This window comes from Rhinoraja longicauda, chromosome 13 (assembly GCF_053455715.1).
Source record: "Rhinoraja longicauda isolate Sanriku21f chromosome 13, sRhiLon1.1, whole genome shotgun sequence".
Taxonomy (NCBI): domain Eukaryota; kingdom Metazoa; phylum Chordata; class Chondrichthyes; order Rajiformes; family Arhynchobatidae; genus Rhinoraja; species Rhinoraja longicauda.
This window is the reverse complement of record NC_135965.1, coordinates 47,299,199-47,323,113: the sequence shown is the minus strand read 5'-3', so window position 1 is coordinate 47,323,113 and position 23,915 is coordinate 47,299,199. Positions and strand designations below refer to the sequence as shown.

General features: G+C 43.3%; 1 protein-coding gene across 5 annotated transcripts in view; it reads left to right on the top strand.

The window, feature by feature from the left end:
• opa1 (OPA1 mitochondrial dynamin like GTPase) overlaps positions 1 to 23,915 on the top strand; it is an 84,640-nt gene that overhangs the window by 9,930 nt on the left and 50,795 nt on the right. For 2 of the 5 annotated variants that reach the window (XM_078410911.1, XM_078410912.1), the window contains exons 4-15: positions 100 to 204; positions 1,992 to 2,045; positions 5,481 to 5,557; positions 7,898 to 8,008; positions 12,397 to 12,450; positions 15,140 to 15,244; positions 17,132 to 17,218; positions 17,760 to 17,873; positions 18,571 to 18,651; positions 20,648 to 20,722; positions 22,039 to 22,110; positions 22,873 to 22,972. In XM_078410911.1, the coding sequence (XP_078267037.1) occupies positions 100 to 204; positions 1,992 to 2,045; positions 5,481 to 5,557; positions 7,898 to 8,008; positions 12,397 to 12,450; positions 15,140 to 15,244; positions 17,132 to 17,218; positions 17,760 to 17,873; positions 18,571 to 18,651; positions 20,648 to 20,722; positions 22,039 to 22,110; positions 22,873 to 22,972 (1,035 nt within the window). The remainder of the gene's footprint in view (positions 1 to 99; positions 205 to 1,991; positions 2,046 to 5,480; positions 5,558 to 7,897; positions 8,009 to 12,396; positions 12,451 to 15,139; positions 15,245 to 17,131; positions 17,219 to 17,759; positions 17,874 to 18,570; positions 18,652 to 20,647; positions 20,723 to 22,038; positions 22,111 to 22,872; positions 22,973 to 23,915) is intronic. The other 3 variants (XM_078410913.1, XM_078410914.1, XM_078410915.1) reach the window with 3 other exon arrangements.

The following is a 23,915-nucleotide window of genomic DNA, read 5'->3' as shown; positions in this document are numbered from 1 at the left end:
ATTTGAGGGGTTATTTCCAAACTGGTAAATGTACCCGTGGAAGATTAACGATGTTTAAAATACTGTATAGACATTAATGTATTTTGAACTTTATTTCAGAAAAGATTAGGAAAATCTTTGATGGGGTGGAATTTGCCAAACTGTTACCAGATTTTGATAAGGTTGGAGAAAGCCTGAATCATCTCAAAAGTTTCCTCACACCAGGTTTGTATGCGGGTTGTGATATCGCAGCTACATGTATTGAAGGTCGTGGTGTTTGGTGTGATACTTCTGCACATTACTGGGATTTTTTTGCCTTGGACCCATTTGTGCAGAAATGTGTTTGAAAATGCTGACTGGTTCTTCTGTCATTCGCTGGCCACTCTCGACATTTATATACTTTCCCATGTTCGGTCTTCAATCATTTTCCTTGCTGTTCATTGAAACTTACCGAATAGTGAAAGCCCTGGATAGAGTGGGTGTGGAGAGGATGTTTCCACTGGTGGGAGAGTCTAGGACCAGAGGCCACAGCCTCAGAATGAAAAGGACGTACCGTTGGGAAGATGAGGAGGAATTTCTTTAGTCAGAGGGTGGTGAATCTGTGGAATTCATTGCCAATGAAAGGCTGTGGAGGCCAAGTCAATGGATATTTTTAAGGCGGAGATTGACAGATTCTTGATCAGTGCGGGTGTCAGGGGTTATGGAGAGAAGGCAGGAGATTGGGGTTGAGAGGGAGAGATGGATCAGCCATGATTCAACGGCGGTGCAGACCTGATGTACCGAACGGCCTAATTCTGCTCCTGGAACTTATGGACTTTTGCTTCAACTGATTTCACATTTTTCTCAAATTTAGTCAACCGTACTTCTCATGTTTTGATTGATTCTTTAAAGATGACAGCCAAAACACTGCAAGGCATATTTTATACTTCAGACTTTAGAGATACAGCGTGGAAACAGGCCCTTCAGCCCGCTGAGTCGGCACCGACCAGCGGTCACCCCGTACACTAGCACTATCCTACACACTAGGGACAATTTACAATTTACAGAAGCCAATTAACCCACAAACCTGTACATCTATGGAGGAGACCGGAGCACCCGGAGAAAACCCACGCGGTCACAGGGAGAACGTACAAACTCTGTACAGACAATTGTTAAATTGCCCTTCATACTTTGCGCTTCACTAATTTTGACTATAAGTCCCAGCAGCATGGTCTTATTGCATTTCTGTGCTCTCGTAGTTGTTCTTCAGTCTTAAAGATGGTGGCTACATGTATAGTAATATTTTTACTGAACTGTATGCCAAAAGGGGTTTCACTGTGCCTCGGTACATGTGTCAGTAGCATACATCCACCCATCGATGGTTAGTCCTCTGTTGGTTGATAATCTGATAGCCACAACCTTTCCCTTTCTTTTCGCGCAGACAATAGTTTCTGAGCCTGAGAAAGGATTCTGATGTCAATGCCTTACTTGTTGGAGAGACTTTCTCCCGTTCCCAGTCTGACCTTTCTGTCCTGGGCCTCCTCCATTGTCAGAGTGAGGCCCAGCGTAAATTGGAGGAACAGCGCCTCATATTTCACTTGGATAGTTTACACCCCAGCGGTATAAACATTGACTTCTCTAACTTCAAATAGCCCTTGTTTTCCCTCTCTCTCCATCCCCTCCCCTTCCCAGTTTTCCCACCAGTCTTACTTTCTCCGACTACATTCTATCTCTGTACCGCCCACTCCCCTGACATCAGTCTGAAGAAGGGTCTCGACCCGATACATCGCCCATTCCTTCTCTCCAGAGATGTCGCCTGTCCAGCTGAGTTTCATGTCTATCCTCTGTGTAAACCAGCATCTGCAGTTCCTTCCCACACATGTGCCTTGAGATGTAGCAGTTAAGGGTTTGATGATTAAGTTATATTGTTATCAAATCTCAGAACACAGCTTTTAATTGTGTTTTTTGTCGAGGTGTGCAGAGAAGATAAACGTTTGATTTATGTTTGTTTACATTTTGCTGACTTTTTACAGGTGAAAGTTTGTATAATGAAGTCAAAGGAGTCTCTGATCTGCTTCTGTTGTTAGGTGTGTAAATTGTTTTTGTCGTCGTTTAACCCATTTTACTGACAGCTTGAAAAGTAACCCTGATACTGTTTGTCTTTAGTGCAGTATCGAGAATCGAAGACTTTTTTTCTTTTGTTTAATCAGCCTCTGAAATTGATGACTAAAAATTCCATTTTGTTAACACCAGCACTGAAAAAAGTTTCCTTTTCTGTTTTTATACATCATAGTGTGAGTATCAATTAGAAATCACTTTTGGAGCTTTGCACATTGACTTGTGAAATTAAACCTGCCTTCTTCTCCATACATTACCAAGAGTGGAATCACAGAAACAAAGTTCTATTCATTAATTAGTTGTTGTACTAAACAACAGGTTCTATCAGTCTTTCCTTCCTGTAAAGGATGTGTTTTTCAGATGGAAGTATGCTCCTTAAAACCTTAACTTAAAATATGTATGAACAGGTTGAAACGTTAAAGACTGTAGTTTACCTCCTTTGACTTCAATGACATTTTAGTGGAATGGTTCGTAACATTAACTTTGTGATTTATTCATATTAAGGTCATTTGTGATCTACACCGATGAGCCAAAACATTATGACCACTGACAGGTGAAATGAATAACATTGATTATCTTGTTGCAATGGCACCTGTCAAGGGGTGGGATATATTTGGCAGCAAGTGAACAGTCAGTTCTTGAAGTTGATGTGTTGGATGCAGGAGAAATGGGGAGGAGTAAAGACCTGAGCGACTTTGACAAGGGCCAAATTGTTACGGCCAGACGACTGGGTCAGAGCATCTCTGAAGCGGCAAGGCTTGTGGGGTGCTGCTAAAGGATCTGCTGCTAATGTTTTGCTGCCAGATACCACAGGACACCTTCAGGGGGTCTTGTAGAGTCCATGCCTTGGCAGGTCGGCGCTGTTTTGGCGGCACACGGAGGACCAACAGCCTATTAAGCAGGTGGTCATAATGTTTTGGCTCATTAGTGTATATGTAATCTATTTTTCCTGTGTGAAAATATTATCACCTGGTCTTAGTGCAAGCATGTGAATTAGTTGTAAAAAGATATATTAGACCAAACAGAGTTTGGCCAAGTGAATTTGAGTATTGCTGAGTAAGAAATCGTATGGACACCAAATCATTAGCCCAAATGCAGACAATTGCATTGTGCATTCATCATGGGCAATAACATTGGTTATTGTAACAACTAACATGGAATTGCACTTTGCTGCAAGTGCCCCGTTCACCTATTTTTCAATCAGTAAGTAGATGGAAAGAGCCAAGGGCTTTTCAATCAAATCCACATAAGGTCATAAGTGATAGGAGCAGAATTAGGCCATTTGGCCCATCAAGACTACTCCGCCATTCCATCATGGCTGATCTAGATCTCCCTCCCAAACCCATTCTCCTGCCTTCTCCCCATAACCCCTGACACCCGTACCAATCAGTATCTCTGCCTTAAAAATACTCACTGACTTGGCCTCCACAGCCTTCTGTGGCAATGAATTCCACAGATTCACCACCCTCTGGCTAAAGATATTCCTATAAAACATAAAAAGAAAACATAACCAGCAATCATTGGACCATTTTTTGTGTTTTATTCATCCAGTTATATCTTTACAATCATCGACAAAGAAAAAGGCAGATTGCAGAAGAGAGGCATCAAGGCAGACTGTGGAATCAGGGGGCCCAGGAACATTGTAATCAGTTGGGAATCAGGGTGAAACTAGCTGTTCCCAGCATAGTGCGGGATGATTGTAGTTATGCCATGCCCAGTTGCCACGTTAATGACCTTTCCTTCATCACAAGGCCAGGTATTGAAATACTCTGTACCAGTTCCAAATCTCCAGCAGTTAAGGGCATGTCTGCAACAAGACTTGGACACGCATCAGGTGGTAAGTGGCATGTAATATTCACGCCACTTAAACAGAAATGGGTTAGTCATCAGCTCCGCTCGATAATCTATCCATCTCCTGTTGGCATCATTGCCAAATGCCCCATCATCCAGCAGATCAGTCACGTTCTCCCCTTCACCCCATGGGTTTTCCCTGGATGCTCTGGTTTCCTCTCACACTCCAAAGACGTGCAGGTTTGTAGGTTAATTGGCTGGTATAAATGTAAATTGTTCCCAGTTTGTGTAGGATATTGTTAGTGTGCGGGGATCGCTGGTCGGTGTGGACTCGGTGGGCGGAAGGGCCTGTTTCCGCGCTGTATCTCTAAAACAAACTAATCAGCAGTGGCCTGATATCAGCCAGTCCAATACTGCGCAACAAGAGTCCGTCAGCGGCTGTGTAGTCTGTAGTCCTTGGCCTGTCTAACTCCTCGGAGCCTGATAACCTCCTGTACGGTTCCAGTTAGGATTGTAATGGCACACACTTCCCTTGTCTGTTGACCCGACCTGCATCAACACAAGAGCAGCCTGCTTGGTTGGTACCCAAGCAACTACATGAGGCATTCACTGATTCCACTGGCAGAGCACGGTGGCGCAGCGGTAGAGTTGCTGCCTGACATTGAATGCAGCGCCGGACACCCGGGTTCGGTCCCGACTACGGCTGCTGTCTGTACAGAGTTTGTACGTTCTCCCCGTGACCTGCGTGGGTTTTCTCTGAGATTTTCGGCTTCCTCCCACACTCCAAAGACGTACAGGTTTGCAGGTTAATTGGCCTGGTAAATGTAAAAATTGTCCCTAGTGGGTGTAGGATCGTGTTGGTGTGTGGGGATCGCTGGTCGGTGCGGACCCGTTGGGGGATAGATCAGCCATGATTGAATGGCGGAGTAGAATGGCCTAATTCCGCTCCTATCCCTTGTGACATGATGTTATGAGCAGAGAGGGAGCAGTCATACCACCTCTGAGATGCACAGAAGCCACAAACCGGCACCTCTTCAACGCTGCCCCCAAAACCACTGACCTGCCGAGGGAAACAGAGATAAGAGAACGCCAAACCTCGCAACTCCCCGCCAAGCCACAGATCCCCAGATTTGGAGACATTCTATTGTTCCTTTCTTAAAGTTGGGCCTCACCTCACATAATGTAGCATAAAGGAAGCGAGCAGGCAAGATCATCTCTGACCCCTCTCACCCTGGCCACAAACTCTTTGAAGCACTTCCCTCTGGAAGGCGACTCCGGACTGTCAAGGCAGCCACAGCTAGACATAAAAACAGCTTTTTTTCCACGAGTAGTAGCTCCACTCAACAACCAAAAGTATGTAGCCTCCTTTTGCTCTGGTTTATTTCACTCACTTGTTTAAACTATAATGTTGTATTCTTAATGTTTTATGCTTTATTCTTAATTGTTTACTGCATGTTTGTGTTGTTACTTGCGAGCGGAGCACCAAGGCACATTCCTTGTATGTGTACATCCTTGGCCAATAAACTTATTCAATTCAATTCAGTTAAACGTTCAGAATTCCAACTAGTTTAATTGAAACTAAAAATCGGTTCATTGTGTTTCGGTTGTTGCAGATTCGACAGAAAACTCCACTGCCATGAAAGCATCTGACTCCGAGGGCTTTGACAGTAATGGGAAGCAGCACAAGAAGGCAAGTGTGGAATAAGTTAGTTCTCACCTCAACGTAGACCATCAAAGCTCATGTTTGGATTATCTTAAATGACATTAGAATGATTGAAGAACATTGAAACACTGTGGCTCCAAATGCCAAATTTAAAATGTTTAAGTACAGTGTAATTTATGGATTATAAAGTGATAAGAACACTTATACAACTTGCTTTATCGATTTTGGTGATCTGTGTACAGTAAATGTGGAGATTTACTCTATGGAGAAGAATCTCTCACCTGCTTAGCATACAGTGAAGACATTTCACAAATTATTTATTGCCATTTATAGATATATCTTAAAAATATAGCTCGAACAATGAAGTCTGTCCTATTTTCAGGAATAAATTGATAGCAATTTTGGTATTTGTCTATTATTGTCAGGTGTAGCGAGATACAATGAAAACTGCGTTTGCATGCTATCCAGTTAAATCATATTATACACAAGCAAAGTCAGACCATACACAGGTACACCAGGTAGTGCAAAGAGAAAGATTCCAGAGTGCTGAATATAGTGTTACAGCGTTGTGGTGTCACAGGTATAGAGAATACGCAGGTACTAATACAGTCTAATGCCCACAGTGGGGTAGGTTGGCAGATCAGGAAATCGCCCTTAGCCTCCGAGAGGTCCACTCAGCAGTCTGATAACAGCAGGGAAGCAGTTGTTCCTGAGTCTGGTGGTGTGTGCCAGATGAGAAAGGGGAGAAGAGGGAATGACCAGGGTGTGAGTGGTCCTCGATTATGTTGGCCGCAGTGCAAAGTGTAGATAGATGGAGTCGATGGTGGGGAGTCTGGTCTGTGATCCACAACTCTCTGCAGTGTCTTATGGTGTTGGGCAGAGCTGTTGCCAAACCAAGCTGTGATGCATCCTGGTGGATGCTTCAGTAGAAGTTGGTACGAGGCTTTGAGGACAAGTCGGACTTCCTTACTCTTCTGAGAAATTAGAGGTGTTGGTGAGCTTTCTTGGCTGTGCCTTAAGCATGCTTGGTCCAGGACAAATTGTTGGTGATATTAATTCTCTCAGCCATCTCCACCTCAGCACCATTGATGCTAACAGGGGCAAGTACACCACCTCGATTCCTGAAGTCATTGACTAGCTCCTTCGTCTTGCTGACATTGAGGGAAAGGCTTTTGTCTTGGCACTGTGTTGTTAACCTCTGTATGTCTTCCTGTACTCTGCTTCATCATTGTTCATCCCATTATTCATCCAGCCCACGGCAATTTGGCTGGACAGTTGTGTGAGTGTAAACGGCTAAGAATGCGTGCTTACGGGTCACTGGTGTTGAGAGTTATCATGGGGGATACGTTCATCATATTTCTTCTGTAGTCATAGTGTCATCTATACAAATTAGTGGTAGGCAAGGCATATGGTAAGCTTGCCTTCATCGGTCGGGGCATTGAGTATAAGCCAGGAGGTCATGTTGTAGCTCTCTAGGACTTTGGTGAGGCCGCATTTGGAGTATTGCGTGGAGTACTGGTCACACTGTTACAGGAAGGATGTGGATGTTTTGGAGAGAGAGTGCAGAGGTTTACCAGAACGCTGCCTGGATTAGAGGGTTTCAGCTACAACAAGAGGTTGGATAGACTTGCTTTGTTATCTCTGGAATTTCAGAGGTTGAGGAGGGACTTGATAGAAGTGTATGAAATTATGAGAGGAGGAGATAGGGGAGCCAGCGTAGAAACGTCCAACATTGCACATGGGTATAAGGTGAGAGGGGAAGCATTGAATGGAGATGTGCAGAGCAGATATTCACACAGAGGGTGGTGGGGGCCTGGAAGGTGCTGCCAGGGGTGGTGGTGGCCTGGAAGGTGCTGCCAGGGGTGGTGGTGGAGGCAGGTACAACAGTGACGTTCAAGAGGCTTTTAGACAGGCACATGGAAGTGCAGGGAAGAGAGGGATATGGATCACGTGCAGGCAGATCAGGTCAGTTTAACTTGGCATGAGGTTCGGCATAAACATAGTGGGCCGAAGGGCCTGTGCTGTACTGTGTTATGTTCTAAATGATGTCATTATCCAACAGTGTTATAAGTGGAGTATTTATTCTAGTGATATTATTTAAATTAAGCATGATTTGAACAGTAATCTGGATGATAGAACGTCCAGCCTGTGTGTTGTTTGAACCTACGTTACAGACAGGTTTTTGCGGAACTAATTGCCCCTCACTAATGGGCCCCAGTTGCTGCACTCCTCTGTTCATTACGCTCTGCATACCTTCCTCCCACGCGTTCATTTGTCTTTTGCGTTTGTGTTTTATTTTTTTATTTTATTTCCCCTGTATTTTCCTCCCTAATTCCTACCTTTTGCCCATTTGACAACTGGTGGCAGAGTGTGCTAGGGGAACTGATTCTAATCCAGCAACAAATTCAGGAGCATGAAGAGACTGCGCGCAGGGCCGCCGACCAGTTAAACGCTGGCTCCTCCCAACACAAACAAAAGGTGATCCATTCAACTGTCCTTTGAAATAATCCAAACTCGGGCACAGGGCGCTCGCTGGCCCACGGGTGTTGTGCATATTTGAATTGCTCATTACATGACACATCAAAAGAAATACTATTTAAAGTTCATTGATATATAGCCACCTGAGATTGACTGCTTATTGGAAGCAGGAGGTTATTGGCAAGCTTATTGGACTGCTTATTGAGACATTTTGTATGCAGCAGAAATGAGCTATAAATATATGCAAACAATTCTAACTGTTTGAACATTCATGGATTGCATGCCTAAGTTTCATAGTGAATATCACGTTATCTGTACTCAATTCTTCTTTCCCTTTTGATTGGCTTTTATACAGTGCCCTCCATAATGTTTGGGACAAAGGCCCATCATTTATTTATTTGCCTCTGTACTCCACAATTTGAGATTTGTAATAGAAACAATCGCATGTGTAAACACAGCTGTAATTTCCACATGGTGAAACCAAAATGTATAAAAATGGCCTTTAATAAAATCTGACAATGTGCACTTTAACCACATGTGATTTTTTTCTATTACAAATCTCCAATTGTGGAGTACAGAGGCAAATAAATAAATGGTGGGTCCTTGTCCCAAACATTATGGAGGGCACTGGGCATGATGTTAAATGTGTGGATAGTCTAAACTTACCCACCAGCTTTGAAATGACCCAGAAGCTGCAAATGATACCAAAAGTGACAAAGTAATGCTTGAAGATTTTACATTGTAATGCCAAATAATCTTTGAGTTTAGTTTATTTATTGTCACGTGTACCGAGGTACAGTGAAAAGCTTTTGTTGCGTGCTAACCACTCAGCGGAAAGACAATGCATGATTACAATCGACTCATTCACAGTGCATCATACAGATAGATGCATGATAAAGGGAACAATGTGAATAACGTTTAGTGCAAGATAAAGCCAGTGAAGTCCGATCAAAGACGTACAGGTATGTAGGTTAATTGGCTGGGTAAATGTAAAAATTGTCCCTAGGGGGTGTAGGACTAGTGTTGGTGTGCGGGGATCGCTGGGCGGCGCGGACCCGGTGGGCCGAAGGGCCTGTTTCTGCGCTGTATCTCTAAATCTAAAAGAAAAGATAGTCTGAGGGTCTCCAATGAGGTAGATAGTAGTTCAGGCCTGCTCTCTAGTTGTGGTAGGATGGTTTAGTTAGAAAGATAGAAAACATAGAAAAATAGATGTAGGATTAGGCCATTCGGCCCTTTGAGCCAGCACCGCCATTCAATATGATCATGGTTGATCATCTAAAATCAGTACCCAGTTCCTGCTTTTTCCCCGTTTACTTTGATTCCTTTAGCCCCTAAGAGCTAAATCTCACTAATTTGCCTGATAACAGCTGATAATCTTATATGTAGAAGCTCTTTTTCTTTGAGACATTGTTGGGAGAATCTATTATTACAATAGTTTAGGTTTGTTACTACGTAGAAAAGTGTAGCACAGAAACAGGCCCTTTGACCCACAATGCATCAAACATGATGCCAATGTAAACTAATCTCCTCTGCCTGCATGTGATCCATATCCCTCTATTCCCTGCATATCCATGAGCCTATTCATAAGCCTTTAAAATACCTCCGTCACCACCCCTGGCAGCACATTCCAGGCATCTATTACTGTGTAAAGAAAAATACACATCTGCTTTACACGTTGCCACTCTCAGCTTCTAGCTATGCCCTCTCGTACTTGACAGTTCCACCCTGGGGGAAAAGGTTATGACTGTCCACCACATCTATGCCCCTCATAATTTTATATACTTCTGTCAGGTCTCCCCTCAATCTCCGACGCTCCAGAGAAAACAATCCTAGTACGTCCAATCTCTCCTTATGTATTCAAGAGAGAGTTAAATATAGCTCTTCAGGCTAACGGAATTAAGAGATATGGGGAGAAAGCAGGAGCAGGGTACTGATTTAGAATGATCAGCCATGATCACAGTGAATGCCGGTGCTGGCTGGAAGGGCCAAACGTCCTACTCCTGCAACTATTTTCGATATTTCTAACAGTAAGTTTGCTGTCGGCTCTGAAGATTATGGTAGAGGTGGGGTGGCTGCTGAATGTGGCACATTAATAGTAAGCATACAGGTGAAAGTAAACATGCAGGTACAGCAGGCAGTGAAGAAAGCTAATGCCATGTTGGCCTTCATAACGAGAGGATTTAAGTTTAGGAGCAAGGAGGTCCTTCTGCAGTTGTACAGGGCCCTGATGAGATCACACCTGGAGTATTGTGTGTAGCTTTGGCCTAATTTGATGAAGGACATCCTTGCTATTGAGGCAGTGCAGCGTAGGTTCACCAGGTTAATCCCCGGGATGGAGGGACTGTCATATGAGGAAAGATTGGAAAGACTGGGCTTGTATTCGCTGGAATTTAGAAGGATGAGAGGGGCTCTTATAGAAACATATAAAATTATAAAAGGACTGGACAAGCTACATGCAGGAAAAATGTTCCCAATGTTGGGGGAGTCCAGAACCAGGGGACACAGTCTAAGAATAAAGGGGAGGCCAATTAAAACTTTTTCACCCAGAGAGTTGTGAATTTGTGGAATTCTCTGCCACAAAAGGCAGTGGAAGCCAATTCACTGGATGAATTTAAAAGAGAGTTAGATAGAGCTCTGGGGGCTAGCGGAATCAAGGGATATGGGGAGAAGGCAGGCACGGGTTACTGATTGTGGATGATCAGCCATGATCACAATGAATGGCGGTGCTGGCTCGAAGGGTCGAATGGCCTCCTCCTGCACCTATTTTCTATGTTCTAATAGCCACATTGGACATTATTGCCCATTTCTGCATCATATATCAGTCACTTCACCTTTGTGGATTTAAGGGTGATCTGCATAATGGAGTATTGAGACTTTATGTGGTAAAATGGGAATATTTACCACTACAACAATGTAATTGTGGTTCTCAATGCTTGAGGGAATTTGTATGTTTATGCGGATGGTGAAACAAGGAGGTCAATACATCTTTTCTCCCCATTATTATTGCAGACTAGTTTAAAAACAGTTTACTGTTCATGAAATCACATTAAATAGTCTGAGGTTGGTTTGTAGGAGGGACAAATAATTCCTGGCAGAGCGGGAATCTTTCAGGGTGTTTTGCTCTGGCCAGTTCCGTATTGCACACAGATTAATAAGGATTCTGGCCTTATTCACTAATCTCCAGCTTCAGTGAGCACGAATGTAAAAGTGCACATGCTGTGCCAACAATCTATAAACAATTGCAAACAAACTTTTGCACTTCTGATAATTTCAAGCATTTTTATTACTTTCCATTTTGTAATCATTTTCTAACATCATGCAATAAAAGATAATGTCTGTGGTAATACTATTCAAGCTTAACAGTATTTAAAGACATTTTTTAGTTTGCCCACCCCCCCAGGTGTGCAGAGAATTAAGCCAATCAGATTCCTTAATGAAAACTTCTTCCCTTTATAACAGCATCAAAATCAATCGGTTAACACCAGATGGATTTCTACCTACAACAGCTGATCCTTAACGCTAGTTTTATGCCCCGATGGCAGCTTGAATAAATACCTCGTTTATTATTTTACAACTAATTATATACTAATAATCAAGTATTTGTTATAACGTTGAAATGTCAGAATAACTTACTTCATTATAACCTTCATTATAACCTTCATTATACTTCACACAAACTTCATTATAACCAGCCTGAAGTGTAGGGTTGCCAATTGTCCCGTATCAGCCGGGACATCCTGTATTTTGGGTTAAATTAGTCTGTCCCGTACGGGACCGCCCTTGTCCTGTATTAGTAGGGTTGCCAACTTTCTCACTCCCAAATAAGGGGCAAATGATGACGTCACCGCCCCGCACCCCATGTGACCTCACCCAGCCAGCGGCCACGTGCTCCCGCTCCACCAATGGCGGCCGCCCGGGCCAGGCGTGAGCAGGTGGCCGCTGGCTGGGTGAGGTCACGTGGGGGCGCGGGGCGGTGACGTCACCCTTTGTCCCTTATTTGGGAGTGAGGAAGTTGGACAACCCTACTGAAGTGCATAATGTCCTCAGTACTCCCCCTCGGTCAGAGGGAGGTACGGGAAACAGCTTCAATCCCGGATATGTTGTTGTGTTGACATCCCCAAATACATCCACAAAAGAAATAAATGAGATGATCATACGTGACGGTTGTAATGAAGTTTGGCAGTAATTATGATGTCCTTGAGGTTGAATTTTACTCGGTGTGTGATGTGATGTAAATGAACCTGAATCTAGAATGGCATGACAATGAGTAATATTGTGTGAGCATTGGCGTGTTATCTTCTGAGCAGACAGGCAGGGTGGCCAGCCCTCATTTACCCAAATGTAGTCTCCTCTGTTTCAGTATCTCCCTTCCTTTGCTTCCTGTTCAGGTTACGGACAAGGACAAAGCTGAACATCTGCAGGACGAGCTTATGCGCACACAGGTAAGGAACATGGCTGCTTGACTGGTGCCACCTGTGCTGAGAGTCTTTGGCTTTGGACACCCATCAATGCATATTGTGTCTGATTTGGTACTTGGGTGGTCACGGTGGCACAGCGGTAGAGTTGCTGCCTTACAGCGAATGCAGCACCGGACACCCGGGTTCCATCCCGACCATGGGTGCTGTCTGTACGGAGTTTGTACGTTCTCCTCGTGACCTGCGTGGGTTTTCTCCGAGATCTCCAGTTTCCTCCCACACTCCAAAGACATACAGGTTTGTAGGCTAATTGGCTTGGTAAATGTAAAAATTGTCCCTAGTGGGTGTAGGATAGTGTTAGTGTGCGGGGATCGCTGGTCGGCGCGGACCCGGTGGGTCAAAGGGCCTGTTTCCACGTTGTATCTTAAAATAAAACCAGAAAAAATACAAATAAAAATGACTTGCCTCCAATTGTCAGGCAGCATTGTTTTGCCTTTCACTCCTGTCCCTTTTTAAGATTCCACCATCTGCCCCTTTTGTCTTCTCCACTTATCACCTTCAGCCTCGGTTACTGTCTCTACCCATCAGGATGCAGCTTGCAGGAGCAGTGCTGTACTCTGAAGTGTCTGCCTGCCTCCCTTGATATTTAATGGCATAACCTCTCCTCTTCCACACCTTCAGAATCTCAGTGCCAGGCACATTAACATGGTCCACACACGTAAATTGTCTGAAAATAATCAGTGTCTGTAACAAGGTAAAATATCTTGGACATTTTATTACAGAACAAATGACAGATGATGAGGATATTTATAGGCAACGCCGCATGATGTATGCACAAGCAAACATTCTCTTACTCAAGTTTAGTGCGTGTACTGATGGAGTGAAGATGTCTCTGTTCAGAGCATATTGTACACCACTCTCTACTGCACACTTGCGGTCAAACTACAGAAAAGCAAGCTTACAGAGACTTCAAGTAGCTTATAATGATGCTATGAGAATATTACTCAAGAGACCTAGACGGTGCAGTGCAAGTGAAATGTTTGTGACTGCAGGAGTCAATACTTCACAAACTGTCTTAAGAAATCTCATGTATAAATTTATTTGCCAGATTAATGGCTTTGAAAATGAAATCATCTTGGCCTTATCAAATGTAAGGTTTAGCGCTACACGCTACCAAACCCAGCTGTGGAGACTTTGGTATCGTTGTAGGACACTGATTTTTTTTAAATTCTTGGTTTTAAACCATGTATTATGCTTTTGTATGTAATGTATTGTGCTTTTGTGTGTAATTTATTCTTTGTAATGTGTTGTCTTTTATCTGGAACCTGAGACTAATAATAATATTCATTTATTGTCATTGCAACGAGTACAACGAAATTAAAAAATAGCCAATCCTGACGGTGCGTACAAACATATATGCAATAAATGCAAAAACAAATAAATACATAAATACAATTATATTAAGTACAAGATTTTTTAACGGTGTTGCCTAGTGCAAAGGCAGTGTTCAGTTCTCGTATGGCCCTGGGGTAAAAACTGTTCTTAAGTCTGTTTGTTCGGGATTTGATCGACCTGAAACGTCGACCAGAGGGCAGATGAACAAACAGACGGTGGCCGGGGTGGGATGGATCTTTTATTATTTTGCCTGCTCTACTGAGGCAGCGTAGGCTGAACAGGTGCTCCAGGGAGGGCAGTGAGCAGCCGATGATCTTCTGGGCCGTCGTGATGACCCTCTGAAGGGCCTTCCTGTCCTTTTCTGAGCAGCTGGCATACCATGTGGTTATACAGTATGCCAGCACACTCTCGATGGAGCAGCGATAGAAGGACAACATGAGCTTCTCCTGCAGGTTGGTTTTCCTGAGGATCCTCAGGAAGTGGAGTCTCTGCTGTGCCTTCTTTACTGTGGTGATGGTGTTGGTAGACCAGGTAAGATCCTCTGCGATGTGCGTACCCAGGAACCTGAAAGCGGGTACCCTTTCCACACAGACCCCATTGATGTAGAGTGGGTCGTATTCTACACTGGTTTTTCTAAAGTCAATTATAAGTTCCTTTGTTTTGGAGGAGTTCAGGACCAGATTGTTCACTGAACACCATGCTGCCAGCCTTTGGATTTCATCCCTATAGGCTGTCTCATCTCCTCCTGAGATGAGTCCAACCACAGTCGTGTCATCCGCGAACTTGATGATGGTGTTGGTGGGATGGGTGGGGGCGCAGTCGTGAGTGTAGAGGGAGTAAAGGATGGGGCTCAACACACAGCCCTGTGGTGAGCCGGTGCTCAGTGTAATGGTGGAGGAGAGGTGAGGGCCTATTTTGACGGTCTGGGGGCGGTTGGTCAGGAAGTCCTTGATCCATTGGCAGATGGTTTGGGAAAATCCACGGTCGGAAAGTTTGGTGACCAGTCTTTTTAAAAAAGTATTTTTAAAAAGGCACAAAAAGTTTAAAGTACACACGCTCGTGTGTGAGTAAGTATTGAAGTGACTTGTTCTGTGAAGGTGCTATTGATTTTATTTACCAATTGAAAATGGATTTGCCGTGTTGCTTTTGGACAGCACAGGTGTAATTAAAGATTGAAGTATAAACTGTAATGTGCATGTTAAATGCCTTAATTCATTACTTTACCATTGCACAGTTACAAAAGATTAACTGCTTTGAAATGAAATCTGACTTTATAAAGGAAAGCAATTGATTCTTTCTCTTGCCTTTCCCTTTCTCGCAGATGAAGTACCAACGGATCCTCGAACGTCTAGAGAAAGAGAATAAAGAGCTACGGAAACAAGTGCTTCAGAGAGATGATAAAGGCATTCATCAGCGGAAAATGAAGGTGAATATAAGATATACCCACCGACTTCTGAGTGAAAATATTGGCCCTTTTTGATTAGTACGGGTATCGGGTTATGGGGAGAAGGCAGGAAAATGGGGTTAGGAGGGAGAGATAGATCAGCCGTGATTGAATGGGGGAGTAGACTAGATGGGCCGAATGGCCTAATTCTGTACCTATCACTTATGAGTTAATCCAGCATTTTGTGTCTACTGAAGTGGCTTGTTCAGTGAAGGTGCTATTGATTTTTTTTTACCCATTGAAAATTGATTTGCCGTGTTGCTTTTGGACAGGACAGGTGTTATTAACGATTGAAGCGTAAACTGTAATGTGCATGTTAAATGCCTTAATTCATTCATTTACAATTGCACAGTTACAAAAGATTAACTGCTTTGATACATTAACCCCCCTCCCAACCCTTTCGAATTTGGCGGAAAGTTTCCGCTTTCTTATTTCATTTCCGCCATTCCGATTTTGCCTCACATTTATCCGCAAAACAGTCGGTAATTGCAATTTGTCAATTCGGCCGCGAGAGGTCGCGAGGGGTTCCACAAGAAATCCCCCCCCCCCCCTCGCCCTGAAAGTCTCCCCAAAAGTGTGGCACCTAGGCTGAGCAAGGCAGCCAATCTCGACCTCATCAGGACTTCCATGATCGATCGGTGGGTTGAATTTGCAACCTGCAGCTGGGGCTCTGGAACTCCAGCCCAGCTGGAGCCAGCACATCTATCCCCATACCCAGTGCCAGAAAATCAGTGGTGGAACTGTAATGAGTAAATATTAAATTTAAGTGCAAGATTATATAACTATATTAACTATATTAATTAATTAAAACGGGGTTAAAATATAAAACACAGCAGAAAAGCCAATTACTACCTTTTTGGGCTGATTATCAATTAATGTGCTAATTTGCTTCAACAAATACTTCCATATGCCTAGTCGAGTCGCATGTATCAACTCTTTCTTCATAACTTAGTCATACATTTTATGACCATTATTCTTTTATTCAATACCAAGAGAATTGGGATGTGTAAGGAAAAAGCAAACTAGAAAAAAAAACAAAAAAACACTTTTATTCACAAAATGCTGGAGTAACTCAGCAGGTCAGGCAGCATCTCGGGAGAGAAGGAATGGGTGACGTTTCGGGTCGAGACCCTTCTTCAGACTGAAGAACACATCTCTGTTCAATAACCTTTCGATAAATAGCAGAATATACTCATGATAGGCCTGACATTGTATATGTAGTCCAAGAACTACAAAATGTTGGAAATAATCGTTTTTCACACATGAATGTAGCGCAATGCGTACGCGCATTAGGCGTGCATACCTTTTTCTTTGCTGAAAAGTTGCATTACGTGCCATATTATGAATTTTGATGTAAAATTCTGAATTTTGGACATCAAAATTATGAATTTGTAAAATCAAATGTTGGGAGGTCTGCATTAGCCAAATTCCTCCCATCCGTGGTATTAGACCGGTAGGTTTAAGTTAATGAATGGCTGAATTCAGATGAAAACATCTATTTATTGTAGGGTAATTGCCTACTGTCAAGGAGTTAAGTGCTTTTGGAAGGACTGGGTTCAAAGATTATTCAGCTACCTCACTTGAATTCTGTTACACTGACATACTCAATCATTAGGTAGACACAAAATGCTGGAGTAACTCAGCGAGTCCCGCAGCATCTCGGGAGAGAAGGAATGGGTGATGTTTCGGGTCGAGACCCTTCTTCAGTCTCAGCCCGAAACATCACCCATTCCTTCTCTCCAGAGATGCTGCCTGACCCGCTGAGTTACTCCAGCATTTTGTGTTTACCTTCGATTTAAACCAGCATCTGCAGTTTTTTTCCTACATATAATCATTGCCTACCTCTTAATACAATAATTCTCTTTCTAGAAGTCTTTGATCGATTTGTATTCTGAAGTATTGGACATTCTATCGGACTATGATTCCAACTACAACACCCAGGATCATCTGCCGCGGGTGAGCAGTGAATTGTCATCGTGTTGGCGTACAAAACAAGCTCTGGATAAGTTTATAATCTTTCTGATACTGGGCCATGTTTACGGATGATCTTCATGTCTGCTAACATTGGCGGCACAGTCTCGGTGTTGCTGCAACCCATTTAACCCTTTGCACGTGTTCTGGTCAAATACACCTCACAAACCCACGGATCCAATGAATCTCACACAGGGCGGCACGGTGGCACAGAGGTAGAGTTGTTGCCTCACAACGCCAGAGACCCGGGTTCCATCCCGACTATGGGTGCTGTCTGTGCGGAGTTTGTACGTTCTCCCCGTGACCTGTGTGGATTTTCCTCTGATTATTCGGTTTCCTCCCACGTCCCAAAGACGTGCGATTTTGTGGATTAATTGGCTTCTGTGAAATGGCCTCCGTGTGTAGGGTGATCGCTGGTCGGCATGGACTCGTTGGGCCGAAGGGCCTGCTACCGCACTGTATCTCTAAACTAAACTAAAACTAAGCAGTGCTTTACTTTTAACGAAGAGATGCTATTTACCTCTAGGTCGTTGTAGTTGGGGACCAGAGTGCTGGCAAGACCAGTGTGCTGGAAATGATCGCACAAGCCAGGATCTTTCCTCGCGGTTCTGGTGAGATGATGACCCGAGCACCTGTCAAGGTGAGCCTTCGACGTTTGAGAGAGAGCTCAAGACGTGGGGACGCAATCATTGACAAATATCACCTGCGTTTTGTAAATTATTTATTTTTGTTTGCATGTTCATGTACGGAGGTTTAATTCAAATTACTTGGCATTGACCTGTATCACAATATTACTTTGAGAAAAGTCCAATGCTCAAAATTTGTTGAATTATAGCAGTAGGACGCTTATCAAGTCTCAGCATAACCATGGAGTAGAACTTGCAAAAATGCTCAAAAAAGGGAATAGTAGTGTGTAGGAAAGGACTACTGGTGCTGGTTTAAACCGAAGATAGATACAAGAAGGGTCTCGACCCGAAGCGTCATCCATTCCTTCACTCCCGAGAAGCCGCCTGTCCCGCTGAGTTACTCCAGCATTTTGTGCCTATCTACATGGAATAGTAGAATTTATCAGGTTTGTTCATGAGCAACACTGCATTTATAGTTTCCTAATGTATTTGTAAGTTAATTTCACAACATCTGCTGTACCACTAGATCAAAAGTCTTTGTTTAAATATTCTGAATGCAACATGAAACAAGCACAACAGGAATAGCACACAGATAAAAAGGAAGGAATCGGTCTGTGTATTTATTGAATCTCTTTTGATGAACGTTTGTGGACAAGTGTCCTTTCCTCATGAACCACTTCTTGTGTAACTTGTGTATTTGATTTGATTCAGGTGACACTGAGTGAAGGTCCTCACCACGTGGCCATGTTTAAAGACAGCTCGCGGGAGTTTGACCTGACCAAGGAGGAAGATGTGAGTTCCCATAGCTGTCTTTGGGCTTGATCACCATCATTCAGGATGTCAAAATATAGAAATTAGATAGAAAATAGGTGCAGGAGGAGGTCATTTGGCCCATCGCGCCAGCACCGCCGTTCATTGTGATCATGGCTGATCATCCACAATCAGTAACCCGTGCCTGCCTTCTCCCCATATCCCTCTGATTCCACTAGCCTCAAGAGCTCTATCTAACTCTCTTTTAAATTCATCCAGTGAATTGGCCTCCGCTGCCTTCTGTGGCAGAGAATTCCACAAATTCACAACTCAGTCTAACTGTTTCTTAAATGATGGGATAGTCCCAGCCTCAACTACTTCCTCTGGCAGCTTGTTCCATACACCCACCACCCTTTGTGTGAAAAAGTTACCCCTCGGATTCCTATTCAATCTTTTCCCCTTCACCTTGAACCTATGTCCTCTGGTCCTCGATTCCCCTACTCTGGGCAAAAGATTCTGTGCATCTAGCCAATCTATTCCTCTCATGATTTTGTATAAATGATACTGTCCAAAGTTGGTTGAAAGTGGTCGGGTGGCAAGTGCCATCTTGCTTTTGTACAGCTAACACTTGAGACGGTAGAGTTGAGTCAAACAAGTAACTTTTCAAAGTGAATGTTATATCTTTAATGCCGTATCATAGAGTCGTACAGCACGGGAATGGGTTCTTCAGCCCAACAGCCCATGCCAACCAAGATGCCCCATCTGTACATCCCAATATCCTGTATTTCACCCACAACCCTCCAAACCATTTTTTACCCAAATGTAGAAACAAGGAAATACTGGCTTATGAAAAAAAAGACTCAAAGTGCTGGAGTAACTCAGTGGTCAGGCAGCATCTCAGGAGAACATGGATAGGTGACATTATGAGTCCGGATCCTTCTTCGGACCGACCTAAAACGTCACCTATCCATGTTCTCCAGAGATGCTGCCTGACCCGCTGAGTTACTCCAGCACTCTGTGAATCGTCACCTATCCATGTTCTCCACAGATGCTGCCTGACCTGCTGAGTTACTCCAGCACTCTGTGTTTTGTCTTTCCATCCATAAATGGATGACACGAAGCTGGGGGGCAGTGTTAGCTGTGAGGAGGATGCTATGAGGCTGCAACGTGACTTGGATAGGTTAGATGAGTGGGCAAAGGCATGGCAGATGCAGTATAATGTGGCAAGAACAGGAAAGCAGACTATTATCTGAATGGTGGCCGATTAGGAAAAGGGGAGATGCAACGAGACCTGTGTGTCATCGTACACCAGTCATTGAAAGTAGGCATGCAGGTGCAGCAGGCAGTGAAGAAAGCGAATGGTATGTTGGCATTCATAGCGAGGGGATTTGAGTATAGGAGCAGGGAGGTTCTGCTGCAGTTGTACAGGGCATTGGTGAGACCACACCTGGAATATTGCGTACAGTTTTGGTCTCCTAATCTCAGGAAAGACATTCTTGCCATAGAGGGAGTACAGAGAAGGTTCACCAGATTGATTCCTGGGATGGCAGGACTTTCATATGAAGAAAGACTGGATAGACTCGGCTTGTACTCGCTGGAATTTAGAAGATTGAGGGGGGATCTTATAGAAACTTACAAAATTCTTAAGGGGTTGGACAGGCTAGATGCAGGAAGATTGTTCCCGATGTTGGGGAAGTCCAGAACAAGGGGTCACAGTTTAAGGATAAGGGGGAAGTCTTTTAGGACCGAGATGAGAATGTTTTCTTTCACACAGAGAGCGGCGAGTCTGTGGAATTTTCTGCCACAGAAGGTAGTTGAGGCCAGTTCATTGGCTATATTTAAGAGGGAGTTAGATGTGGCCCTTGTGGCTAAAAGGATCAGGGGGTTTGGAGAGAAGGCGAGTACGGGATACTGAGTTGGATGATCAGTCATGATCATATTGAATGGCGGTGCAGGCTCGAAGGGCCGAATGGCCTACTCCTGCACCTATTTTCTATGTTTCTATGTTTCTAAATGATGCATTTCTCTGTTTCTGCAGCTGGCAGCATTGCGCAATGAAATAGAAATAAGAATGAGGAGCAGTGTGAAGGAAGGGCAAACCGTGAGTCCTGAGGTAAGGCGGTCTGAAGTCTTCCCCTGCACCCCTGCACCACTGCACCACTGCATCCCTGCACCCCTGCACCACTGCATCCCTGCACCACTGCGTCCCTGTACCACTGCATCCCTGCACCACTGCATCCCTGCACCACTGCATCCCTGCACCACTGCGTCCCTGTACCACTGCATCCCTGCACCACTGCACCCGTCACCTGAGGAGTTAGCCTCGGTTTGGTAGAATTCACAGCTTATTTTTGTAAACACTGGTTGTTGATGTTTAATTTTCATCTTTGCTCAGATCGTGTCAAACTTTATAAAAATGACTTTATCAAACATTTGTTGAGGTTGTTGTTTACATTTTATTTCGAACATGTAAAACAAAAAAAGATAAAAACAAAACAAAATAACAATAAAATGAAATGAACGATAAATCTATGCACAACTCGATGAATAAATTCTCATAAACAACACAAATTAAATCTTAGGTATTTATTTCACAAAATGCTGGAGTAACTCAGCAGGTCAGGCAGCATCTCAGGAGAGAGGGAACGGGTGACGTTTTGGGTCGAGACCCTTCTTCAGACTGAAGAATTAAATCTTACATGTTCGAAAAGGAGTGGGACGAAGTAAACACTTATTCCTACCCCAAACATGAAACAGTACATTATTAACAGAGGAATATTTTAATGTATAATTGACCTAAATCTTATTATAAAAATCTGAATGTATTTTAAACCCTAAAAAAAGTTGTTTCACAAAAATTGGAACTTCCAAAATGGGAGTATAAGAAAATAACTGCAGATGCTGGTACAGATCGAAGGTATTTATTCACAAAATGCTGGAGCAACTCAGCAGGTCAGGCAGCATCTCGGGAGAGAAGGAATGGGCGACGTTTCGGGTCGAGACTCTTCTTCAGACTGATGTCAGGGGGGGCGGGACAAAGGAAATATATAGGTGGAGACAAAATTGTAAATTGTATTGGGTAAATTGTAAATTGTCTCCACCTATATCCTTCCTTTGTCCCGCCCCCCTGACATCAGTCTTAAGAAGGGTCTCGACCCGAAACGTCGCCCAATCCTTCTCTCCCGAGATGCTGCCTGACCTGCTGAGTTACTCCAGCATTTTGTGAATAAATACCTCCAAAATGGGAGAGTGAATTGTGAAGCAGATTTTATGTTAAAAAATTACTTGGCAACATAAAGAAATGCTCCTTTGACAATCCACTAAAATCAAATTTGATATAGTGTGATCTTTAAATGAAGTGTCACACCAATGCTATATCTTGCCTTTAACTGTGTTGCTGATTTAACATGGCGGGTGTGTAATCCACAGACCATCTCTCTGAGTGTGAAGGGGCCGGGCCTGCAGCGAATGGTCCTCGTCGATCTTCCTGGTGTCATCAGTGTAAGTATCAGAAAGTATTCTTCTGCAAAAGTAAAAGCAAAGTGAACCATCTGTACCTTTTGCACTTCTTAAAACCAAGGTTTATAAATGAAAAGTCAGATTAACAGAACGGCATTAACAAGATTATAAATTTTATATTGTAAATTGTAAATTTCCCCGGTGTGGGACAAATAAAGGAATATATTATAATTTTAGACCAATACTTAATTCCACATTAACTGCCAAATACACAGAGTTACCTTTCCCTGCTGTTGTGAATGTTTGACTGAGCACTTAATCGACAATTAATTGATCATGAAATCTCCTGGATCTTGATCTTAACGAGGACAATGAAGGCTAAAAAAATAAAAATATATTATTATTCAAAGAATGTGGCGGATTGGAATAATAAACGATTGAGCTTTTGATTTCTGGCACTGGACCATCAGTCTTTGAGCTGGTGATTTAGATGCTGTCATTGTTTGGAAGTGGTGCCCATAACCATTGGAAACATTTGGAAAACTTTTCAATCTCATTTTTTTTGTTGCACTTGGTTTTCCACCCCTTTAGTTAATATGCTTGAAGTGCATGCAAGGATTATGTATTGCATTGTTAATCTATCTACAATTTTGATCTGAGATTTGGAAACATAATAGACTGTAAACGGTGTTAATAAGCAGATCTTTAATGTTATGCCGAGCTTGAACTTTCTTTTCCAGGCTGGTGGCAGAAATGTGTTCTGTTACCTGACTGAACTTTGTGGCTTTTTTTCCTATTTTGAAGACGGTGACTTCAGGAATGGCTGCTGACACCAAGGATATAATTTTTAGCATAAGCAAGGCTTACATGCAGAACCCTAATGCCATCATCCTTTGTATCCAAGGTAAGGAATCGATATAGACTCATAGAGTGATACAGCGTGGAAGCAGGCACTTCGGCCCAACTTGCCCACACCTGCCTGCGTTTGGCCCATATCCCTCCAAACCTGTCCTATCCATGTACCTGTCTAACTGTTTCTTAAATGTTGGGAAAGTCCCAGCCTCAACTACCCCCTCTGGCAGCTTTGCAAAATGGCGGCGCTGCTCAACAGCTGTGGCTCACCTGCAGTCTGTTTGTCTTCTGTGTTTTTTGTTGGTTTTTGTCTTAATTGTAGTGTTTAGATGTGATGTCGTGTTTTTTGTGGATCATAGATTACACGTTCATGTCTCGGTGTTGGGGCAGCATTTTATCAATCAGTGGTTGAGTCAAGTTCTAATTGAACCAAATTGCCAAGAATGAATTGTTGTGAATCGGGTGCCTGTTCTAAACCTTATCATCTGCAATCTGCATACTTTGGCTTGTGTCTCGTGAAACAAACATATCCCAACTCTGACCTGAAATAAGTTCCACAATATTTCTTGCACCTCAGATGAAACAAAATATTATACCAAATCTATAGTTTGAAACTAAAGTTTCAAGACTTGGGCCATGGAAATCAGTTTGGTTGAACGATAAGTTTAAACGATGTAAAGGTTTTACTGAGGGGGGCAGAAGCACTCTTTAAGTGGATGAGACATGACCTTGGCTTTGTCACCGCACTTGAAGAATTGGTCATTGATTAAGTGTGAGGTATTTGATTTTGAATGTACATTTTAAGAGGCTGCACGTGTACGGCGGTAACTATAGAGATTGTGCTGCTATAGAGTCACAGTGTGGAAACAGGCCCTTCGGCCCAGCTTGCCCACACTGGCCAACAATGTCCCAGCAACCCTAGTCCCACTTGCCTGCGCTTGGTCCATATCCCTCTAAACCTGTCCTATCCATGTACCTGTCCAACTGTCTCTTAA